Raw genomic sequence first — 22,215 nt, 5'->3', positions numbered from 1 at the left:
AATTTTCACTGTGGTCACCAAGAAGTCCTTGCTCGCTGATCAGCTAGGACCACGGAGCACGGACTGTGTGAGAGGCACTGTGCCAACCGCTGGTGCTCACCCAGGCTGGGGCTCCCGCAGACACACGCAGACGCCACAGCGCAGGCCAGCGCAGACGGACACACCCGGGGGAGTGTGGGACGGCAGCACGGAGCTTGGCCTCTGAGCTGGGCGGGAGGGCGGGCAGTCTGCCAGGGGCAAAGGGAACACACTTGGAGGCAGGGGACACCTGCGGAGGCTCAGCGTCAGCAGAGGACACAGCCTGCTCTGAGAGGGGTGGGGGGCAAGGGCTAGAAGCCCCTCCCTGCACCCATGGCTGGCGCATCCAGGAGCTGGCCTCGAGGACTGGCCCACAGGAAGCGTGACAGAACAGGACATCGGGAACCAGAACACAGACCTGGGCCACCTAAATCTGAGACACACACTGCTAAGAAACAAGCAGGTAGGACTATTCTCTAAAAAAGACAAAGTCTAGGACAACACGCACGTCTTCTACCTGTAGGTGATCCCAGTGGCTCAGGAGGCCAAAGCAGGAGGATCACAGTTCAAAGCCAGCCTCGGCCACTGAGCAAGGCCCTAAGTAACCTAGTGAGACCCTGTCTCTAAGTAAGAGATTAAAAAGGGCGGGGATGTGGCTCAGTCGTAAAGTGCCCCGTTCAACCTCTGGCACACACTCACACACAAACCCACAGCATATACATGTATGTGTAAAGAGAGAGAGAGACGTATACATTTGTGTGTGTGTGTGTGTGTGTGTGTGCGTGTGCGTGTGTGTGTGTTGTATACACACACACAGTAGGAAAAATATTTTGTGAAAACTTCCTGGAAGGGGTCCTTTAAGAAAAGCCTCCTGTGGTGCTCCAGGGGCCTTGCTGTTGTAAACTCTGCACATTAACTCATTCAACCTGCCCAGCAACTCTGGAAGGGAGACTGCTCCTCAGACTTGGCAGAGAGCTCCGGAGCTTGCTTGTCACCCTGCAGTCAGTCACAGCAGGGCGGGGACTGGGAAGCCAGGCTGGGCCCCTCTCCAGGGCTCTTAGCCACCAGCTTGAGGGCCGCCGAGGAGCCCACGGGAACACAGGGCCTTGGGGACAGGTCATTCTCTGCCTAGGACTGTGCTGCTGCTCATGGGCAGAGGGGACCTGGGACAGAGGTGGAAGCCCTGCCCATTCCTGACGAGTGCCAGGCAATTCTCACTGTAGCATCTCTTGTACCTTTTGATTCACAATGAGCCAGTGTATGACTCAGAACTGGGCTGTTCAAAGACTTTCAGGATAACCTGGGCTGCCCACAGAAAGGCCCAGGGCAGCTGCTGAGGGAGGCAGTGGGAAGAGCCCCTGCTGCAGCCAGGCTCGCCCCCAGCACCCCAGGAGGCCAGGCTCGCCCCCAGCACCCCAGGAGGCCAGGCTCACCCCCAGCACCCCGGGAGGCCAGGCTCACCCCCAGCACCCCGGGAGGCCAGGCTCGCAGCACCCCAGCACCCCGGAAGGCCAGGCTCGCAGCACCCCAGCACCCCGGGAGGCCAGGCTCCCAGCACCCCAGCACCCCGGGAGGCCAGGCTCGCAGCACCCCAGCACCCCGGGAGGCCAGGCTCCCAGCACCCCAGCACCCCGGGAGGCCAGGCTCGCAGCACCCCAGCACCCCGGGAGGCCAGGCCCTGTTCTCACGGTTGCCACTCTCAGCCACACAATGGCTTGGAGCCACACACTGAAAGGGCGACGCGGTGAGCCTGCTCCAAAGGGCACTTCCCAACTGCACCCAGAGGTGGGGACCCGCTGCCAGCTCCAGCCTGAGCGCCACCCGGGCCGCTCCTTCTGAACTGGGAGCCATGTATTAGACCATGCTGGGGTTCATTCCAGCAAAAATCAACTAGCATTCCTCTGACCTGGGGCAGAGAATTCCCTCATTGAGGTCCTGAGAAATAACATTACATCATGTTGCCTGGTCAGGTCATGAATGGGGGGGCTGGGGGTAACCCGACGCTATCAAAACACGGGCCCTGCAGAAGAAAGGGGCCTTTGTTCTGCACTGTCAGCTCCATCCTGCCTGAGTCGGAGGCCAGCGCGGGGCAGGCCTGACGCCCACCCCCTCAGGACCGGGCGCCTCCACTTGCCCCTTCCTGGGAGGTGCGCCACCCTGGCTCCCATCCTCCCGCAGAGGGGACGGGCGAGTCCTTCTGATCTCCAGGCCCCAAAGCACAGAAGGAGTGGGTCCAGGACGGCGAAGTTCAGGGGACACTTTTGTCTTCCCTGAGCAACACTCACTTTTCTAAACAGACAACCAAAGAGAGAACAGAGCCCCGCTGGCCCCCGATGGCCCCTGGTGGCCACAGCATGTTTGAAAGACACTGTGAATGTGGCCTAGCGCTGGGGGAGGAACCTGCAGTAAGAAGGGCCAAGTGCACCTCCAGCCGGGCAGCCCAAAGGCTGTGAGCTGCAAGAGACAAAGGGCGTCCGTGGAGGGCGGGTGGGACAGGGCAGCGGAGTGGCACAGAGGAGGCGGAGGGCAAGGAGTGGACGGACAGACCAGCCACGGCGGAGTGCCTGCAGGGAGGAGGATGAAAGACGGCCCATGGATAAAAAGGCCAGAGAAAGAATGATGGCGAGAGAAGGTTCAGAAAATCAAGACGAGACAGACGCAAGCCGCCTGGCCAGGGACGGAGCCCACTCTGCAGCCGTACATGGAGTTGGTTTTGTCTTCTTTCTTCCCCGTCTCCCAGCTCAGCCGAGGAGCGAGGCGTGGGCACATGGGCCACCCATGGCCCAACTGCGCACTTTTGACAGAAGGGCCAAGCACGGTGGCTGCCACCCTGTCCTCAGCAAGGGGAGCCAGTCCTGTGCCGCTCAGGATGACAGGCCTCAGGCCCCGCAGCCAGGGAGCACGGGCACAGCAGACGGGGTCAGGGTGGCCCTCCTGGGTCCCACCCAGGGCTGCGAATCCCGTGCTGCTCACAGAGGCCGCCGGCCACCCTGGTGTGTCCTCTGGGATTCACAGCAGTCAGGAAAGCAGCCACACAGACCTCTGGTTCGGGTTGCTCCACTCTGCTTTCATGTCAACCTCACCAGATGTTCTTTGGGACACAACAGAAACCCCCTCAGCTGAAATGGATGGATGCCCTGTGGCCCAAGTGCTGTCCCCCAGAGGCCTGGACGCGCCCTCCCCGTTCACAGAGAGAGGCGGGCCTGGACCACCCGGAAAGCTCATGCTGACTCCTCCAGGGTCCGGCCCCAAGTCTGCCTTTCGGTGCCCAGGAGCGTTCCTGGCCCCCAAGTGTGCCGTGCTGGGGCTGAGGACAAGCAGGGACACGGGCAGAATGCAGGAAGGATGGACTGCTCCGAGCCCGCAGGGACACAGTGCCAGTCCTGGAGCCTGGTGGCTTCTCCACCAGCAGCGAGGGCTCTGCGTGGACTCCTCAGCTCACACCACCCTGCTCGGTTGGCGATGCCCAAGAGTTGCCCCATCTCTTCTCTCCCAGACCCCCCAGTGCCGGCCGCGTCCGTGGAGCAGAGACTGAGAGCCCGGGACCCTGGATCACACGCCTGCGCCCAGCCGTGCCGGGGACGGCGGCCTTCCTCTTCCCACCCGACCCCCAAGGCTTGTGCCACACTCAGCAGAAAGGCCATGGGTGGTCTCGTGATACCCAGGGGGGCACACTGGTGGGACACGGGAGAGGCTGAGAACCTGGGACCATGTGGGGGGGAGCACGGGGCCTGAGAGAGGCTGGGAAAGGGTCGGGAACCGGGTGCTGCGGGATCTGCCTGCACAATGGCAGACGCCCGAGTCGCAGGCCCTGTTGTCTGGCCCTCGGCGCTCAGTCCATGACCACCAGGACAAAGGCGCTGGTCATAAATGGGGTGGCCATGAGGAGCCGCCCGCGCGCCCACCCTGACCTCAACTGTCTTCTGGTGACTTGGTCTCCCGTCCTGAACTTTCGGCTCTGGGGAAGGGAAAAAATGCAGTGCCGAGAGGGGCCTCCTGAGAAGTCCAACACCTCTGGCCCTCAATTTATTTTCTCATTAATCAGTAAAGGGGGATTTATTGTTTGAAGCCATGTCTGTTTTATATCAACGCTTTTTCCCTGTTTTTCCCCAGACAGTGGAGCTGCGAGGAGACCAAGAGCAGATGTTTTATATTTTAGGAGAGAGCAGTCTCCCCCAGTTCCTAAAAGATTCCTGGAATTCTTATACTTAGCAAAAATTAGCTACAGAGAAAAATCATGAATCATGAATCGGGAGCCACAAAGCCTCGGCAGCAGGTCATTCTTTCCTTCCTCCTACCAACCGTCCCCCAGCCCAGGCCCCGCCTGTCCCCCTCTGGATGCTGTGGACACTTCTGCTGAATCCCAGGGTGTCAGGGTCTCCTGGGCACCCAAGAGCCCAGCCATACTTCTTCCTGGTCCTGGGTCGTGACCTCAAGAGCTGGAGTGGAGTCAGGCCTGGGTTCTGTTCCTGTCTGGACGTCTGCTCTGCTCACTGTTTAAGTAGTGAGCCTCGCTATTACCGCCCTACCAGGGGGTGAGAACACAGCCTCTCTCCCAGCTGGTCGCAGAGATGTGACAAGGGCCCATGTGTACGACTCACTTAAAAGAGAATACAGTTTTCTTTAAATCAGGAACACGGGCCTTCTGTTGGTGGGGCTGGGTGTGAACCTGCACGCCTCTGCAGGGGTGCAGGGACGGAGGCCAGCCTCTACAGGGGTGCAGGGACAGAGGCCAGCCTCTGCAGGGGTGCAGGGACGGAGGCCAGGCTCTGCAGGTGCAGGGATGGAGGCCAGCCTCTGCAGGGGTGCAGGGACCCAGGCCAGTCTCTGCAGGGCTCTCCCCACTGAAGCTGCGGAGCTCTTAACCATTCAGCATTTATCCACCAAGAGTTACCGGGCACCTGGCACAGTACCTGGCGCGTGCTGGAGCTCTGTAAATATCTGCTGAATAATGAATGAACCAGTTCCTAACAGACACGGAAGGCCGCAAGCTCCGTCCTGAGCGAGCACCAGCATCACTAACTCAAGGACTGGCACGCCACTCTTGGATGGTGGCTCAGCTCAGGGCACTCTGCACACGAGTGAATACATCTGCCACTGCTGACCTGGGCACAGGGGGCACACGCATCTGCCACTCCTGACCTGGGCACGGGGGGCACACGCGTCTGCCACTCCTGACCTGGGCACGGGGGGGGCACACGTGTCTGCCACTCCTGACCTGGGCACAGGGGGCACACAGGCTGCACCTGCTTTCATGGAGCACAGGGCCACGAGAAAAACGTGACCTGAGTCTGAAGAGAGCCCAGAGGAAGGCGGCAGTGGGCATGACTCCTGAGCCCACGGCCATCCACCCGCACTCCAAGGAGGCCTCGCCTGCAGTTTTCCTCCCACTGCTCCCTCCTCTCCTCCCTCCTCCCCGCTGCTCCTCCTCACTCTGCTCCCTCCTCCCCGCTGCTCCTCCTCACTCTGCTCCCTCCTCCCCGCTGCTCCTCCTCACTCTGCTCCCTCCTCCCCGCTGCTCCTCCTCACTCTGCTCCCTCCTCCCCGCTGCTCCTCCTCACTCTGCTCCCTCCTCCCCGCTGCTCCTCCTCACTCTGCTCCCTCCTCCCCGCTGCTCCTCCTCACTCTGCTCCCTCCTCCCCGCTGCTCCTCCTCACTCTGCTCCCTCCTCCCCGCTGCTCCTCCTCACTCTGCTCCCTTCTCCAGCCTCCTCCTCAGTGCTCCTCCTCACTCTGCTCCCTCCTCTCCTCCCACCTCCTGACTGCTCCTCCTCCCTCTCCTTCCTCCTCCCCACCGCTCCTCCTCATTCTGCTCCCTCCTCCCCACTGCTCCCTCCCTCTCCTCCCTCCTCCCCACTGTTCCCTCCCTCTCTTCCCTCCTCCCCGCTGCTCCCTCCTCTCCTCCCACCTCCTGACTGCTCCTCCTCCCTCTCCTTCCTCCTCCCCACTGCTCCTCTTCACTCTGCTCCCTCCTCCCCACTGCTCCCTCCCTCTCCTCCCTCCTCCCCGTTGCTCCCCCTCCCTCTCCCCCTCCTCCCAACTGCTCCCTCTCCCTCTCCCCCCTCCTCCCAACTGCTCCCCCTCCCTCTCCTCCTTCCTCCCTGCTCCCCCCTCCTCCTTCCTCCCTGCTGCTCCTACTCACTCTCCTCCCTCCTCCCCATTGCTCCCCCTCCCTCTCCTCCCTCCTCCCTGCTCCTACTCACTCTCCTCCCACCTCCCGATTGCTCCTCCTCCCTCTCCTTCCTCCTCCCCGCTGCTCCTCCTCCCTCTCCTCCTCCTCCCCGCTGCTCCTCCTCCCTCTCTCCACTCCTGCCTTGTGGTTTTGCACTGTCAGGGTTGGGTTCTGCCCTGGTTCCTTCCTGCCTAGACTCTCTTGGATCGTCAAATTCCCTCTAAGACATCAATTGTCATATATAAGCCGATTGCACCCAAATTGATGTCTGTAGCCCTGATTTCTCTCTGAAGCACAGACACACATCCAGCTGCCTTCCAGACAGTTGTACTTCAGTATCCAGCAGGCCACTCGGCACCAAGCTCACTGACTCCCTCTCCCACACTCCTGGGCAGCTCTCTGCAGCCCTGTCATCCTGACCTCCACTAAGACACACACACTCGACTTCCAGGAGAGAAGTCATGCTGTTTAGATCAACTCTTCCTTCTCCCTCTACTTCTTTCCCCAGTAGCAAACCTTTTAAATTTGTGAGCATGGTGGTGCACACCTGCAATCCCAGGAACTCGGGCGGGCTGAGGCAGGAGGGTTGCAAGTTCAAGGCCAGCCTCAGCAAATGAGTGAGGTCCTAAGCAACTTAGCAAGACTCTGCCTCAAAGTAAAATATGTAAAATAATAAAAAGGCCTGAAGGCCTGGGAGCAGCTCCGTAGTAAAGTGCTCTCAGGATCAATCCCCAATACCAAAACCAAAACAAAAGCTTTCAAACTCCTTCACTCCACTCCACCGCTCTCTCTCCCCCTAGCTGGGCTCCTCTCCCTCTCTCCCCATCACCCTCTGAACAGCCACCAAACCGCCCCAAGCTCCCTCCCTCTGTCCTCGATGCCTGACAACATTGCCCACGTGGCCTTCAAGGTCAGGTCTTGAGCTTGGCATGAGCTGACCGCAGGCTGCTCAGCCAGTCATGGCCCTGAAGAGTCCACGGACCCTGCCTTTGCCGCCCAGGATGGCGCCACGGTCTGGCCTGGCCTCCGCTCCACCCTGACACCAGACACCTGATGCCAGCGTCACCTTATCCACCTCCCAACTCTTCAGGGCAGAGTCAGTCACCCCGTTACTCAGTAAATAAATGACCACAGGATTCTGAAATTCCTCTTTAATAAAAAGTAAGCCAGCACGAGGCAGTGTTGATGTGGATGTGATCCATTTTATCATAGTTGCAAGTATCATAAGTTTCCCCGCAAAAAAAAGGGAATGGACATTTTGTTCATTCATTAAATAAGTACACCCCTCACCACGTGGCAGGGACGTGGCTGCTAAGGACACGGCACCAGCCAAAGCCCCTGCCATCGGGGCAGGCGTGAGCCAGTGGGAGGAAAGTCCACAAGCCAGCAGAACACGAAGTCCTCGGCGTCCCAGAGCCGGCCGGGTTCACTTGGTAACTGGAAGAGTTGTTTTGAGTACACACAGAAAGCTATGACTCTTGGATGATAGTGATTTCTAAAGACCCCTTAAAGCTGAAAGGAATCATTTTACCCTGCTCACACCTTTTTCATATTCACCATCAATCTGCTTATTGTTATAGAAAAAAGTGCAACTACAGAGAGACCCTCCCGACCCAGGGAAACTGGAACGCAGGTATGAACGAATGACAAGCGGGTCTGAATGTAAAGAATGTAGTGAAAAACAAAACTGAAGCTTCATGACAAATGAATGCTAATTGCTGATAAATTGCTTCCACCAAGAGGCACCACCAAGACCTGCTTCTGAGAACACAGTAGAAGAGGGACTTGGTGTGCAGATAAATGCTCTTCACTTTGTAAAGCCTTTTAAAAGTTGGTTTCTTTAAACAGGCTATCCACCCCCCAGAGCCATCTGGAGTATATAAACCCGGGACCCTACACATTCAAATGCTCATACATAGTTATTAATTTAATAGTCTTATCATTCACGTGCCTGGTTGGCCGCCTTTCATGGGAGGCTTTGTAAATCTCCTAACATCTTAACCGGGGCGTCTGGATCTGGGGATGGCACTGTACCTACTCCATGAAGAGCAGAGGCCAGCAGTCTTGCCATTCAGTGCAGGAGAGTCTGCTCTGGCCTCGGGGAACCCTGTGCCTCAGGAGTCCTGTGGAGGCCCAACCCACCAGGCTGGCCAAGATGTGCCCATCGGCTCCGGGACCCTCAACCCATCCTGGAGTCCTGGGGGCTCAGCTGTGGCCTGCTAGAGGAGAACAGCTATCCCCCTTCAGAGAGCAGAAATATCCTAACAAAAGTGTCCTGCTCCTCTGTTTGCAGCCCTCCCCTGGACGGCTCCCACCTAGACCGAGATGCCTGCTGTGTGTCCCGTCTTTAGAAGAGACTTCTCTAACATCTCACCATTGCCAGGCTGGACCCCACAGGCCCTGCATGTTCCCATAACCGTCCAAATCCTGGGACTACTTCCTGTCTGCCTGCCAAGTTCCTTGGGACCAGCCTGACCCTGGGACCACCAGTGTCCTGCATGGGGCACACTGCCCAGCACAGAGAAGGCGCTCTACCATGCAAAAAGGAGGGTGCTGGCCTCACCTTTTCTTATTCTTTCTGATTTGAAAACTGAGAAATCTCAACAATTTACCTAAAAGTGCAGTATTTTATAAATGAGAAAAAAAAAATCAGTCTTTGATGTGTGGAGGTGGGAGGCAGAGCCTGGGAAGCAGGACGGAGCTGCAGGCCGGGACGCGTCCACTCCCTGCTAGACTCCTTCCTATTAAAACTTAATGCAGTCTCCCAGCAGTTCATTTCGTCTGCCAAGTCCTTTATGACTATTTTGATAAGTTATTTATGCCACGGTAATAAGTGGCCTGCATAAGCAATACCTCACAGGACAGAGTGAGAGGCCATGTCCTCTCCTGATTCGTTAAGGCTAAATCATGAGCTCCGGTGACAAGCAGCTGCCACCAAGTACTGCCCTGAGTGGCAGGGCGGGCATTCCTGGTACCCAGCAGGTGCTCAAAACATGTGACTACTAAGTGGTGAATGAATTGCTATCAGAGCAGAAGGGACCTCGGAAGCCACACAGCAAGCTTTACAGGGAGGGGCCTCTGTGTGGTTAGGGTGGTGCACGGTGGGTGCAGAGGCAAGGAGTGCATAGGAGCTGTCCCTGCAATTGCTGGGAAGTTCTCGGAGAGAAGAGGGTTTTGATAAACCAGCTCAGACGTCCCTGTCTAGGAAGAACCCGTCCTGCGTGGCTTCGCACAGCTGAGAAACAGGCCTCGCTGAATCGCATGCAGACTTTTGGAAACACGGGAATCTTTTCAGTGTGCATGGCCTGGGCTCTATCGGCTGGCTCACAGAACAGAGTTGCTTAGAGCGAAGACTCCCCTTCAGCAAGATATCAATAAGATCTACCAGGCCTGGGATGGGCCCAGGGTACCTCTGGTGAGTCCTGCAGGACCCATTGCATTGTACTTCTCCAACATTAATTCCTAATACGTGAGACAGAGCTGAAGTTTTCTGTATTCTTTTCCACTCAAGCAGTTACTCAAAATTCCTTTTACAGGCATCAATTCCAGCTTTGGCTTAAAGAGAAAGAAATGAGGTAAACACGTCCCCTCCCCCCCAAAATGGCCCGAGCAAGAGACGCCGCTTCCCTGTGTGTACTCCCACTCTGCTCCTCACGATGGCTTTTAGGAAAATGGAAAGGGTGGGGAGTGGGTTGGAGGAAGGACGGACAGAGGCGGGCAGTAAGAAGGGATGGAAAAACAGCTGCGGGGGAAGGCCGGATGGAAAGAGGAGAAGAAAGCCAAGCTGAAACCCGACACTCAGGAACGGGGCCTCAGCGGGGACGCCTGGACCGAGCCCAGCCGCCGGAGGGAATGGTTCCAATCAGGCCTTCATTAACGCTGCACACACTCAGCCCCTAATTTACAACCGTTTAACGGCAAACATTCTACAAGTGCCTTTGGGGACCTCGGAGGACAGAAAGAAGTCTGAGAGAAATGAGGTGCCGAGAGAGCTCCCCTCAAAGGCCAGAGCCCCTTGCGCAGGCAGGCGGTTTGGCGCACTGCTGAGCGGTATGCCTGAGGCTTTGCAGTGGGGTGGGAGAGGCAGGGCCCAGAGGCAGCAAGTCAGGGGCTGGGGCGGCTGACCAGGCCAGGGCCGGGTACCTGCAGCCCTGTGTGCGAAGGGCACACGCGTGAGTGGGTGGGTGTGTTTGCAGCTACAGTCAGGGCCTCTGCCGGCACAGCCGAACCCTGTTCAAGCAATTTAAATAAACAAGAACATTTAAAAATGGAAACCCCACTCTCACAGCCCTGGTGGAGCGTGTTCCTGGAGTGCTGGAGTAGAGGCGGAATTCAAACAGGATTAGGAGAAGGACACAAAGCCAGGCAGGGCCCGGTGGTGGGTGTGGCCTGATCTCAGCCAGCTTTCCCCATCCTGAGAAGCTGTTCCCTTCAGCACACACCTGTGCCCTGTGAACAGGGGACAGAACTGGTCAGGCAGCTCCTCTCCCAAGGCCACAGCGAGGAATCCACCCAGCCAGGAGGGGAGCCTCGGACAGAAGACTCTTTCTCTTCCAGCAGGAGAAGGGAGGCTAAACAGATTATTTTTTAACTAACAGCTTTACCTAAACGGATTACCACTGAGGATCAGCTTTCCCCAGCACCAGGATGGGTCACCACTGGGTCCTGATGGCTGAGCAGAAGATGGTGGGCTCATCGCCAGGACCTGCAAGGCGCTGGTTCTGCCCTGGGTGTGCAGGAGGGCAGTGTGCTAGCTCACTCCCCTTTAAAGGTGCTCAAGACCCTCCAGAAGGGACTTAGGGGAGATGCACCCCAGAGGCAAGGGCACACCAACTTCAGGGCATCCACACGACATCTAAAGCCAGTTCGCCCTCGTGAACTAGGGAAGCCCCCGGGCTGCTCACAGGGAGGCAGGGGAGGCTGCGGGGCCTGAGCCCTGGTGCCAGGTGAGACAGCAGGCCCAGCTCCAACGGCTGGACCCTCCTCCTTCCGTCCACCTCTCCTAGAAAGAGCCAGTGGCGGGCTTCTCTGCTGAAGTGAGAAGCAAGCCCACCATCACTTAAGGGCCTCCCTGCTCCGCCTTCCAGGGCTCGTCGGCCAGCGAACGAGGCCCCCCGGGAAACCACAGCAGCTCCCCTGAGGCTGGGAAGAGCCATGGGCTCTGTCCTCTGTCCTCCCTGTGAGGGTAGCCAGGGCTGTCAGGGCTGCCACTGAACTGTGAACCTGGGTGATTCCACGAGAGCCCTACAGCAGTTCACCAATATGCCTGCCAAAGCTTCGGCGTGGTGTGGACGTGAGGTCTCAGGGAGGCAGGAAAGGGGCAGAATCCGCACCAGTGAGCTGCGGGCAGAAACACACTTCTGTAATGAAATGCATGTCCAGGGCCCCTCTGTGGGATACCTGGACATCCTGCAGGTACCAAGGTGTGTTTGGGTTGCTCGTCCTGCACTGGCCTGGATTGGCTGTCCAAAGGCCACCACGTGTGAGACTGCCGGGCCCCTCGAGGGATGGTGTCGTGGCCAAGGCATGCAGTACACGTGGCCTGGAGGGAGTGGACCCAATCTTATGTCCAGCCTGGGCCTGGACACTGTGGCCATCTGAGCCCCGGAGCCTCCGAGAGCAAGTATGCCCAGGCCACGTCTGCACTCCACGGCAGCCGGGTGCCAGGCAGAGGTGCCACGAGCGTGGCCTAGCCTCGCGGCAGTGACACGTCCTGACTCGGTAGCCTACTCAAGTACCCAAGTTCTCCTCGGTTCTACCTGTGGTGTTTGAGATTCAGGGCACAGGAGCATCATGTGCCGGGCAGTGGAGAGATGGCTCTGGTGGCCTGGGGTCTAGGGCACGGCCCTGCCTCTGAACCAGCATCACTGAGCTAAAATTTGCTTTGGAAAAGAGTTGTCCTGAGGTCTGAGCTGTGCGCTCACTGGCTTCGTTTGTTGGCTTGTTTCAAGGAGCACTGAAGCTTTTTAAGAAAAGAAATGGGGGAGGAGATTATATAAAGCCTGCTCTTTGCTTAGCAAACCAATGGGAAACAAGACAGAGAAGGCCTGGGGCGCGTTCCAACCCGGACTCCGCTTTCGGGAGGTCTGGCCCTCCGGCCTCGGCTTCCCCGAGCCCCGCCATGGTGAACAGCGCCAGCAGCAGGTCGCCAGGCATCCTGCGCCACGTTGGCCCCGTTACCTCCCCCCACTCAAAGCAGGCCCCTCCAGGCAGCTTTTGTAAGTCTCAACTCCTGAAAGAAAAAGGATGGGTTTGAACTATTCACCCTTCCCCAGAAAGGACCGAAATTAAGAGGAGGCCACTGACAAAATATTCACATGGGAATCCTGTAAAATAACAAGCTAAACATGTGCCCAGCCGCCGCGCACTCGCCTGAAGAAAGACAGGAAGCAAAAATGGAGGGCAGGCTGCAGCCAGCAGGAGGAGGAGACCGTGGGCCAAGCTGAGATCTGCAAGAAAGACCCACAAGAACTGGGGTTCACGCTGGATCAGGGGAGCAAAGCGACGGCGTGGTGTGGACGTGAGGTCTCAGGGAGGGAGGGAAGGGGAAGAACCCGCACCAGCGAGCTGCGGGCAGAAACACACTTCTGTAATGAAATCCCAGAGGAAGAGGAGACAGACCCGGGACACGGCCCACGGTGCTGTCTAGAAGCAGGGGACAGCAGCAGACCCTGCAGTGGCCAAACCAGGCCTCAGACTGGGCCACGCCCCCGCTGGACCGCCTGGGGCGACGGCACCTCCTTTCTTTCGTGGAGGGGGGTGAGGGTACCTCTGCCTCCTTCCTCCAGTGGCTTTAAAGGTCAGATCCAATCCTATAAATGAAATGCGCCGTTCAGTTCAGGGGACTCCACAAATGTCAAGCTGTTTCAGGTGCGGGAGGCTCTGTGTGAAAAATGTGGCTGCCCAGGTGGCCCTTCAAAAGTCACAGGGAAAGGAGACAGTGCTGTTGTGGAGGGCGGCTGGTTGCCAGGAGGATATGACGGGGACAAACTCCATGTGACCGGGTTTGTCAAGGACTTTGCCACACACCGAGGGCTCTCATCCCCCCACCAAAGACCAGTGGACACACATTTCATCAGAACACTCTGAGAAGTGACCAGGTTGGCCTCTGACAGGTCTCCCCTGGGCTCCAAGAGTGCCTGGTCTCTGGGCTGGCACGGAGGACAGAGGTCACAGGGCCTGGGTCTGCACCTGACCCCTGTCGAAGGCCATCCAGCTCAACACCCCCTAGAAAGGAGGGAAAGAAAGAAAGTGGGGAGGGAGAAGAGAAAAAAGAAGAACTCTTCATCTAGGGATCAGGTAAAAGGATCATAAAACCCCAATCCCAAGCACTGGGAACCCTACAGAGATGGATGGCAATCACTGGTCAGTTTCTCCAAAGGCCAAGGACTCTCGAGGGCCCTGAATCATAGCCACACCCCGCCCTGAGGCAACAAGCCTGCAGGACGCAAACCAAGGCCAGGAGAAGCCCATTCTTGGGGGTAAAGACCTGAAACACAGAAGAAACCTATTCAGGGAGGAAAAGGACCCCCCAGGGCCTGGCTTCAGGACAGCTATGGCCTAGTGTGGACGAGCACAGGGTCCTCCGAGGGCCACAGGGGGATCTGGGAAGTCCCTGCTCTTTGGCCAAGAGATCTAGAAGTGTGGTGGGACTGTCTCTGCATCCCCAGAGGTCCTCAGGTGCCACCCTTCAGACAAGGCTGGGGGTTCTCTCTCTGCTAAGACTTGTGTTGCACTTTCCAGCTAGGGGGTCTTGAGGTCACCCTCTCTCTTATGCAGAGTGAGCCACCAACTCCACTGCTCCAAGGAGACGGGAGAGGAGTGTCTTCCTGGACAGTCTCAGGAGCCAACCCATCCTGGCTGAAGGGCTGTTGGTATCCTAGGAATGGCAGGTGGAACGTGACGCAGTTTTCCAGACTCTCTGAGGGACCAGGCTTCCTGAAAGATCCATTTCGCCATTGGGCAATTTACTGACCCAAAACTAACACAAGAAAACCAGCAGTAACTGCTTTCTGGCGGCGAGACCCCAGCTGATACCTTCACGGTTGCCCTGGACTTCAAGGGCCACCAAAGTCCGCCTGCTCGCGGCACCAGGGACCTGGTCCTGAGATTCAGTCTCACACCTGGCTGTGCCTGGTCTCTGCTCTTGGGCAAGACACTAAACTTCTCTGAGCCATGAGTTTGTCCTGGGGGATATTTTTTCCTGTTAATTTCAGAAAAGTTGAACATCATAGTAAGTAAAAAGGCTCAAAGACCAACTGGAAACAAAGGGAGAGTGGAGTCGCCGGGTGAGACCGGTGCTGTCCTTTCTCCTGTGTTTGCACAGGAGAACCACAGCTGCGGCTACAACAGGACATATGGGGCAGAAGCCCTGCCCCCCAGGCACTCCCCCTCAGGACCCGTGACCTAAAGGCAGGGCTCTGGTGGTGACTGGTAAAGGTCGATGCCCTGGAAACAAACCCGCGTGGGCACATGTGTCTGCAGGCCCTGCCGGCGGGCCCCTGGGGCAGAAATGGCCCCTGGCTGCAGCAGCTGCTCTAGGTGCACAGGCTGCCATTGCCGATGCCTCGGCAGGGACCAGGCTTGTGGAGGTGAGGGCCAGGGGTGTGCCCAGGGCGGCCATGGTAACCTGGAAGCCCACACAGCACTGGGGAGGGGCATGTCATCATGCAGGACCGTGGCCCCACTGCACCAAGCCGACTTGCCAGTTCTGAGCCTGGATTTCTATGTCACCCTGAGACCCAAATGCTCTTGACCTTTCTGCAGAGCAAATATTTCAGGGGCTACTTGAGCTGTTGAAGAGATTTGATTTATTAATGCATTAACATTCAAAGTTGTCTGTGTGCCAATAAAGAAAACAAGCCATACCCAGCCTCTCTCTCCCCTGTGCTGGCTCTTTATGACTTACTCGAAAAGTGAAGCCAGACCTAAGCAGCCGGCTTCCTCACTGGGAAGTTCTGCTTCCATCTTTCTCCTGTGTTCAAGGCGCCAGGTTGGCCTCCACCAAACTCCCCACCACTGGAGCTAGGTGTGGTGGCTCCCAGCCAGGTGTCCCTCTGTCACTGGTTACTTATGAGTCCATTTGCAAGGATAGGTCTGGTTCTGTGCTCTTTGGAACCTTTCATACAGTGGGGGATGGTGTTGTGACAGTGGCTGCCAATAAGCACACCTGTAACTTTCATCTCCATAAATAAGGCGTCCTGCTGGGGCTCTCCCTGCTGGGGGAAGCAGGGCCAACCTGTGGTGTAGCCGTCCCCTGCCACAGGTGAAGCCAGGCTGGGTGTGATGAGGAGCAAGTGACCCTCAGGGAGCAGCCATCGTGGGGATTAGAAAAGGAGGCTCCACTCAGGACGCAGCAGGCAACTGTCCCTGTCCTCTCTCAGCCCAGGCGCAGGCTCACGCCATCCTCTGCTGCTGTTCTGACAGCCCACCACCTGGGCCAGTCGCTGCCCACCAGGCACAGCAGTGCGCTTTGCCACGGGCTGTGGTCACGGCTCCAGGGACTCTGCGCCATCACACACATGCACAGGACTGTGACAGGAAGTTCTGAGCAGCAAAGACCATCCCACCAAAGGCCATGTGCACGGGCTCCCGCCCCTGGAGCAGGGAGGCTCTGGGAGGGAAGGCGGCCCCTGAGGAGCACAACGGGGCTCTGGGCACAGAGCAGCTCCCTCTTAAAGCCCCTAACTGTGCAGCTTCCCCAAGCCTGAGCCGCAGGGGTCATCGGAGAGGGTGGAGCAGAGCCCTGGTGAGTTTGTGTTCACACAGAAGCTGAGTGGAGACAGCTCACAAGGGCTCTAGACGCCTCCCTAGTTCTGGGCCTCGGTGGCTGATCCACAGAACCAAAGGCTCAGGCCAGATCTCACTGTCCAACAAGACCGCTGGTGGCCCCAGGTGGCTGCTGAGCACTTCAAATGTGGCTGGTCTGCAATCAAAAGGTGGGTGAGATTTTTCAATTAAAAGGAACTGAAGTTTTTAAATTTCTGTTTGAAATCTCTCTTCTCTGCAGCACCACCCCTCGTCTCTGGGCGACTCCAACAGGGTTTCATTGGGTACTTGTGAGGGATCTTCCCACAGCACGTCAGGAGCGGGCTGAAGCCCTCACTTCCCAGAGGCAACCTCCTTATCTCTAAAATGGGGACGATGCCGCCTTTGATGTGAGACGACTTAGGAAAGTGATCCAGAATTAATCAAGTGCTGCACAAATTAAGTTATTATAACAATCCCACTCTGCGGCGGATTCCCAGGAGGCCCCACACTCAGCAGCAACCTGGAATCACGGGAAAGGAGGGAGGAAGTGGGGAGAATGGAGCTTCCCCAGCAGAGAGGACCTCCCCGCACAGGCCAAGCCGCCAGGACCAGGTGCGGCAGGGTGTGTGAATGGCTCCTTGTGCCCAGGGCTCCCGACATGGGGTGCCTGCTTGCAGCCTCAGAGGAGCTGGAAAGGGAAGAAGACACGGGCGGTATTTTCATGACGTTTTGGCCATGGTTATTTTTTAGCACTCCCAGCAAATGGCCCCATTTTTAAGATGAACCCAAAACAAGATGAAACAGAGCTACAGAAGTTAGGTGCCCTCCAGGCCTGTGACCACCAAGACCACAAATGATGTGGCACCTCCAGAGCCGGGCAACCCTTCCCAGCAGGAGAGAGAGGGAGTAGGGGCACACTCCTGACCGCTGCGGAGGCACGTCTCTCTTCTGGAGTGCTCTTGGCATCCGGGGTCCCCTCGCATGTGGAAGACAGAAGTGCCACCCCAGCGACTCAGTCAAAATACGAGAATGTAATTGTGTTTGGAGCTGAGCAGGTAGGTAGGTAGCTTTGAAAAGAAGACCAGGGCCTTGTGCTGCACCACTCCACGGGCAGACGCAAGCGCACCCTCAGAACACAGGGCCACGTCGCCTGGGCAAGGCAACAGGGGCCGCTGGGGCACTGCGGGAAGCAGCCGAGCGCCCACTCAGGTGCCGGGCGGGAAGCAGGGAGATCCCCTAGGCACAGAAGTCAAGGCCCAGGAGCAGGAGGCCCCAGCACCTGCTGGCCACCCCAACTCCTGCACAGCCCCTAACTCATGGGCAAGTCCACTGCCTTTCATCTCCCTCAGTGTCCTGAACCAGGGAGACCCTGTCCCAAGGCCCCCACGACCAGCTCAACACCCTCAGAGGCTGCACACCTCAGAACCAGGAGGATCGATGACCGCTTGGCCACCTCACCTCCTCCCTCTGCAGGCCAGCCAGCCTGGCAGACGCTGAGCAATAATAAGTGGCCGGCCGGGGAGGGCCACACTGGACAGTGGGCAAGGAGGCAACAGGGACCCTAAGGGGCTGTCTTGGGAATTCGTGACAGTCAGCTGGAGCGGTTGGCAGGGCAGCTCGCCCATTTCATGGTTTCTAGTCCCTTTCCCAGGCCACACCAGGGCAAATGCCCCTTCCAGACCCTCGCCCAAGCCAAGGTCCTGCCTGCAACTCCCTGGCCCTCAGAATCACACTTAGCACATAACTTGGTTTGAACAAAGGCCCCTCCTCTCCTCCCTGCAGCTGCCCAGCCCCCACCCCCTCGTCAGCCTTTCCCCCTAACCACATTAACTACTCAGAAGCACAGTCACTCCACTCTAGACTTACTCAGGAATCACATTCTTAGAATAACTCATCAATTATACCTGTCAACTTGCCAAAAGTGCCACAGGGAGGTGGAAAGTCTAGACTGCATCTAACTGCAGCAGCACAGCACCCCTCTTCTCCAAGGGCCCCAACTCTGCAGATTGCTTTCAGAAGCTCACAAGAAGCAAGGACTCAAGGGAACACAGGCCTAGAGCGGGAGTGTGGGCACACCCCACGAACTGAGTAGCAGGCCCCAGGGGGGCACAGGTCAACCTCTCTACCCACAGGACCGGAAGACCGGCACCAGCTGCCACAGGGGTGGGTGAGGAAACTCGGAAGTGTCAGTGGATCATTTAAATATGCACACACACTCACCGTCAGTACTGCCAAGAAAGCAGTACCATGACAGACATACTTTTTAATTAATTGGCAAGGATCATTAGTAATTAAAACATTTATTGTATGCAAATGTTGCGGCTCCCTCGGATAAGTTTACTCTCTTAAGCAGGATAAACACTCACAGGAACACCGCTTACGCAGAGAACTTTGTTCACGTGTGAAGCGGTACATTTTCCTTCAATTTAGCCTGAAATGATTCAAAATCCAAATTATCCAGGGTTATAATCAATAAAGTTTTCCCCTTGATTTCAAACATTTTTGTGAGCAGAACTAATTTACAAAGATATGTCATTTCCATGAGAACACATGTCACTGTTGACTCAGCTGACCTTAAGCAGGTCACTAACCCCCCATACCTCGGGGTGGCCCACCATGGGGGCCGGTGGCTTGGATGGGCCCACACGAGGGGCTCTACCCATCGCGGCCCATGCGGCCTCAGTACACCTTTACAAGGGTCACTGTGCCACAGACTTCTTTTTAAATACACTAAAAGTTCCCAACATCCTTGCAAAGAGCACACTTTGTTCCTTATTTGGTTTAGTTTATTTTAAAATTCCCTAGTCAGAGGGAGAGACAGAATTCAAGGGTCCTGACACCTTGGACCCATTTCCTGTTTGCCGGTGACCCAGCCTGAGTCCCCAAGCCACTTCACGGGGAGGGCTTTGGGTCACAAACTCCCCCGTGACGTTGGCTGTCCGGGAGGAGAGGGGCGAGCCCTGATCCTGAGGAGCCCTGATCCTGAGGCGCAGTGGAGGCTCACCAGATGCACTCTCTGTCCCCATGCAGCCTCCTCCTCACCACACCAGACCTCTGCTCAATCCAGAGGGGCCGGGCTGGGCCGCCGAGGCAGAGTGGGAGCCAGCAGTCCAAGTCAGCGGGTCGGGGCCCAGAGCGGCAGCTGTTCACTCAGCGCCGCGAGGAGGCTGCCCCACACGGCAGGGTCCCACTTTGGCCTCTGCCCCCAGGCAGAGCTGTGCCCTGCCTCCTCAGCCCGCAGGTGACACTGCACACCACAGAGGGACCCTGGGGTCCCAGGAAGGGAGCTCCGGTCAGGCTGGAAGTGCAGCTCCCCTCAGGGGCCTCCTCCAAGACCCTGGGGCAGCCACCTCCCTCGTCCCTGGAGATTCTGTCGGAGGGAATCAGAAGGGTATCTGTGGGTGGTGACAGGTGGGCAATGTCACCTTCACTAAGGCCGGCAGGACCCAGGACAGACAAACCAGCACTAGCACCAGTGTTCTCCTGGGCAGCAGTGAACCATCAGCCTTCTGGAGAGCCATGGGCTCTTCCCGGGCACCAGGGCATCCTTTACCAGGCAGAAGCGACTTGCTCTGCAGTCCTCGGGTGTCCTGGAAGGACAGTTCATCTCCCGAAGGTGACCTGAAGCTCCAGAGACGTCACCTTCTGCAGGAGGACCCAAGGCGGCATGCCTTCAGCGCCTAGACCACAACAGTCTCTTCCCTCCCCTCCCAGGCCTCTCCCCCCTGACCATCCCCTACTCCCAGCTCAAACGGAAACCAGATGAAACCATCTGCAGACAAGTTGGGAAGTTCAGTGTGCTCCCCGGGAAACTTACAGAAACCCTTCCAGGGCCAAGCCCCCTCCCCTCCTATCCTCCCCTCCTCCCCTCCTCCCCTCCCCTCCTCCCCTCCCCTCCTCCCCTCCTCCCCTCCTCCCCTCCTCCCCTCCCCTCCTCCCCTCCCCTCCTCCCCTCCTCCCCTCTCCCCTCCTCCCCCCCTCCCCTCCCCCCCTCCCCTCCTCCCCTCCCCCCTCTCCCCTCCTCCCCTCCCTCCCCTCCCTCCCCTCCTAGGGTGGTTCAAGGCCCAGCTAGTTAATGGGAACTTCTCTCCCCTCCCCGCCCTCCCCCACTGCCCCTTGGCGGCTGGGTCCGCATTTGATTCCTGTCTGTCACTGAGTGATGAGGACAAAGGGTGAGGAGTCAGGAAAAGGTCTGCGCCACTTTGTTCAGAGTCTGGATTCGAACTTTGGATGAACCCTTCACAGGGAGGGGGCTGGGGGAGGAGAGGAGAGGCCAGCAGGAGAAACCCGCCACTCTGGCGGCTCCAGCCTCCAAAGAGATCCTCCTTGGACAACAGAAAGGAAAGGGGCTGGAGGTAGAAACAGCCTCCCGGGGCCCTTAGGAAAAGGAAAGGGGTCTGAGGTGGGGGTACGGGGCTGAGCCCAGGGAAACAGAAGGCCAGCAGTACTCCCTGCAAGCCGCGATCCAGGCCGCGCTGTTCTGCTTCTCCCCTCTCCAGCCTGTCTGTCTCCGTCTGTCTGTCTCTCTCCCCACCACCTCTTATTTATTTCTAAAGCAAAGGAATTCCTAATAAAGCTAAAGTGGGCTGGTAGAGAGCTCTGGGAAAGAAAAGAATGAGGGGTTAGAAGAGAAGGGTCAAACAGTTTTCTGAAAGTCCAGGATCATGTGTGTGTGTGTGTGTGTGTGTGTGTGTGTGTGTGTGTAAAATGATAGTGCACTTTACCACACGCTTCAAAGCCAACAATGCTCAGTGCGGGGTGTGCAGGGGGTGTGCGTGTGATGTGCCAGTGGGCAGCATCTCCTGTGTGGCCCTTGCCTAGAACCCTAATCCAAAGCTTTTAGAAAGCACCATCCATCGACACGCTGAGACCCCTGCAGAGGCCGGTCCTCCTGTGTGCTCACAGACCCCAGCCAGGCCTCCTTCGCCCCCCACTTACTGGTGATCCTTCCATCGCACTGCCTCTCACTGGCCGGCCAGCCTTCCATTCTGTGAACCGCTGACCACATCTGGACTGAGGATTTCTGGCTCCCAGTGGTAGGCATGATGGCTTCATTCAGTCACTTTGTGTCTGCATGCAAGAATGCCCTTTTGGGCTGCCCTCTGTCCTTTGGTCTTTGCCTCAGACTCGATATTTCAATTCTAAAAACATCAGGTGCCTGTCCCAGCAGGGAAGAGAGGGGACCAGTATCCCTGAAATCCGGGGCTCTTCCCCGTGCTCCTGCATAGGAAGTGGGCTCAGGGGACTGGGTGGAGGGAAGTGGGGCTGTGCTGGAGACATCTGGCACCTGCTGCTCTACTTGCCCGGGATGGTGGGGTGTGTGCTTGGCCCCTGGGGCAGTATGTGCCCAGGGCTACTGCAGACGAGAGCTCTGTGGCTCAGCTTCCTCCTAGTGAAAAGCTATGTGAAGAAGAGAGGTTGGAGCTGGGATTTGGAAGCAAACCTATGTGTTTAAAGCCTCTCATTCTGCATCCTCTGACTAGAGAACAACTCAACACTTTGAACGTGTGTGCACGATGTCTCTGCTCTAAGAAATCCAACACACAAAGATCAACAGCTAACAACAGAAAACGCAGATAAAATGCTGGGCGAGGAAGGACTCGCAATTCCAAAAGGGCTCTCCGCCCCACAAAAGGAGTGTTAGGAGCCACCAGTAGGAGCCCAGGAGCACCAACCTCCCAGCCCCTGCATGTAAAGGTGAGCCCAGCCTCCCGTGTCAGGGTCTCCAGGCCACTATCTCCCGACACCCTTCCCTGAAGCTTAGGCGCCCACTCACACCAAGCCCCCATGCTCGAGGAACAAAAGCGAAGGCAGTACAGCACCTTACCTGAGGACACACAGCAGTGGCCGCCCACAGCCCCGGGGGGGGGGGGGAGCAGGGGATGGGAAACAGGGACACTCGGGGGCACGCACCAGCACAGGCTGCAGTCCTGCACCCCAAGCACGCGTACTCCGATCTCCTCAGGTACCCCATCACCCTCTCCATTCACCACTCAGCCCTGTGAAACTGGGCAGGGAGCTGACATTCAAGTTTCCATCTCTGTCCGAAGTCCTGGTGGACTTTGGCTGCTGCTCCCTGTGGATGGTAGTCTCTGTTTCCAAGCTCCCTCTGTGGATAATGGTCTTGTCATCTGCTCACTCTCAATCACACCTCCCTGCAAGTCTTGTGGGATCTCTTGCTCCCTACTCACTGCATGCCCCACTGATTGTGTGTTCAACACGATTTCTAAATCCATGCCATGTTCTAAATCAGCCCTCCACGTGCCTGCCAATCTG

The 22,215-nt window shown here is 57.5% G+C and overlaps 1 protein-coding gene across 4 annotated transcripts in view; it reads right to left on the bottom strand.

Annotated features, from left to right (window-relative positions):
* Window positions 1-22,215, bottom strand: part of Pbx1 (PBX homeobox 1) — a 234,493-nt gene that overhangs the window by 189,702 nt on the left and 22,576 nt on the right. Inside the window, exon 1 of one of the 4 annotated variants that reach the window (XM_040278709.2) lies at window positions 21,853-22,077. The exons of 2 other annotated variants lie outside the window; for them this stretch is intronic. In XM_040278709.2, coding sequence (XP_040134643.1) covers window positions 21,853-21,925 — 73 coding nt within the window. In that variant the 5' untranslated portion in view covers window positions 21,926-22,077. Of the gene's footprint in view, window positions 1-20,877; window positions 20,942-21,852; window positions 22,078-22,215 lie in introns of those variants that run through there. One more of the 4 variants, XM_078022223.1, reaches the window with a different exon arrangement.

This window comes from Ictidomys tridecemlineatus, chromosome 10, assembly GCF_052094955.1.
Source record: "Ictidomys tridecemlineatus isolate mIctTri1 chromosome 10, mIctTri1.hap1, whole genome shotgun sequence".
NCBI classification, from domain to species: domain Eukaryota; kingdom Metazoa; phylum Chordata; class Mammalia; order Rodentia; family Sciuridae; genus Ictidomys; species Ictidomys tridecemlineatus.
This window is presented reverse-complemented; position numbering and strand designations above follow the sequence as displayed.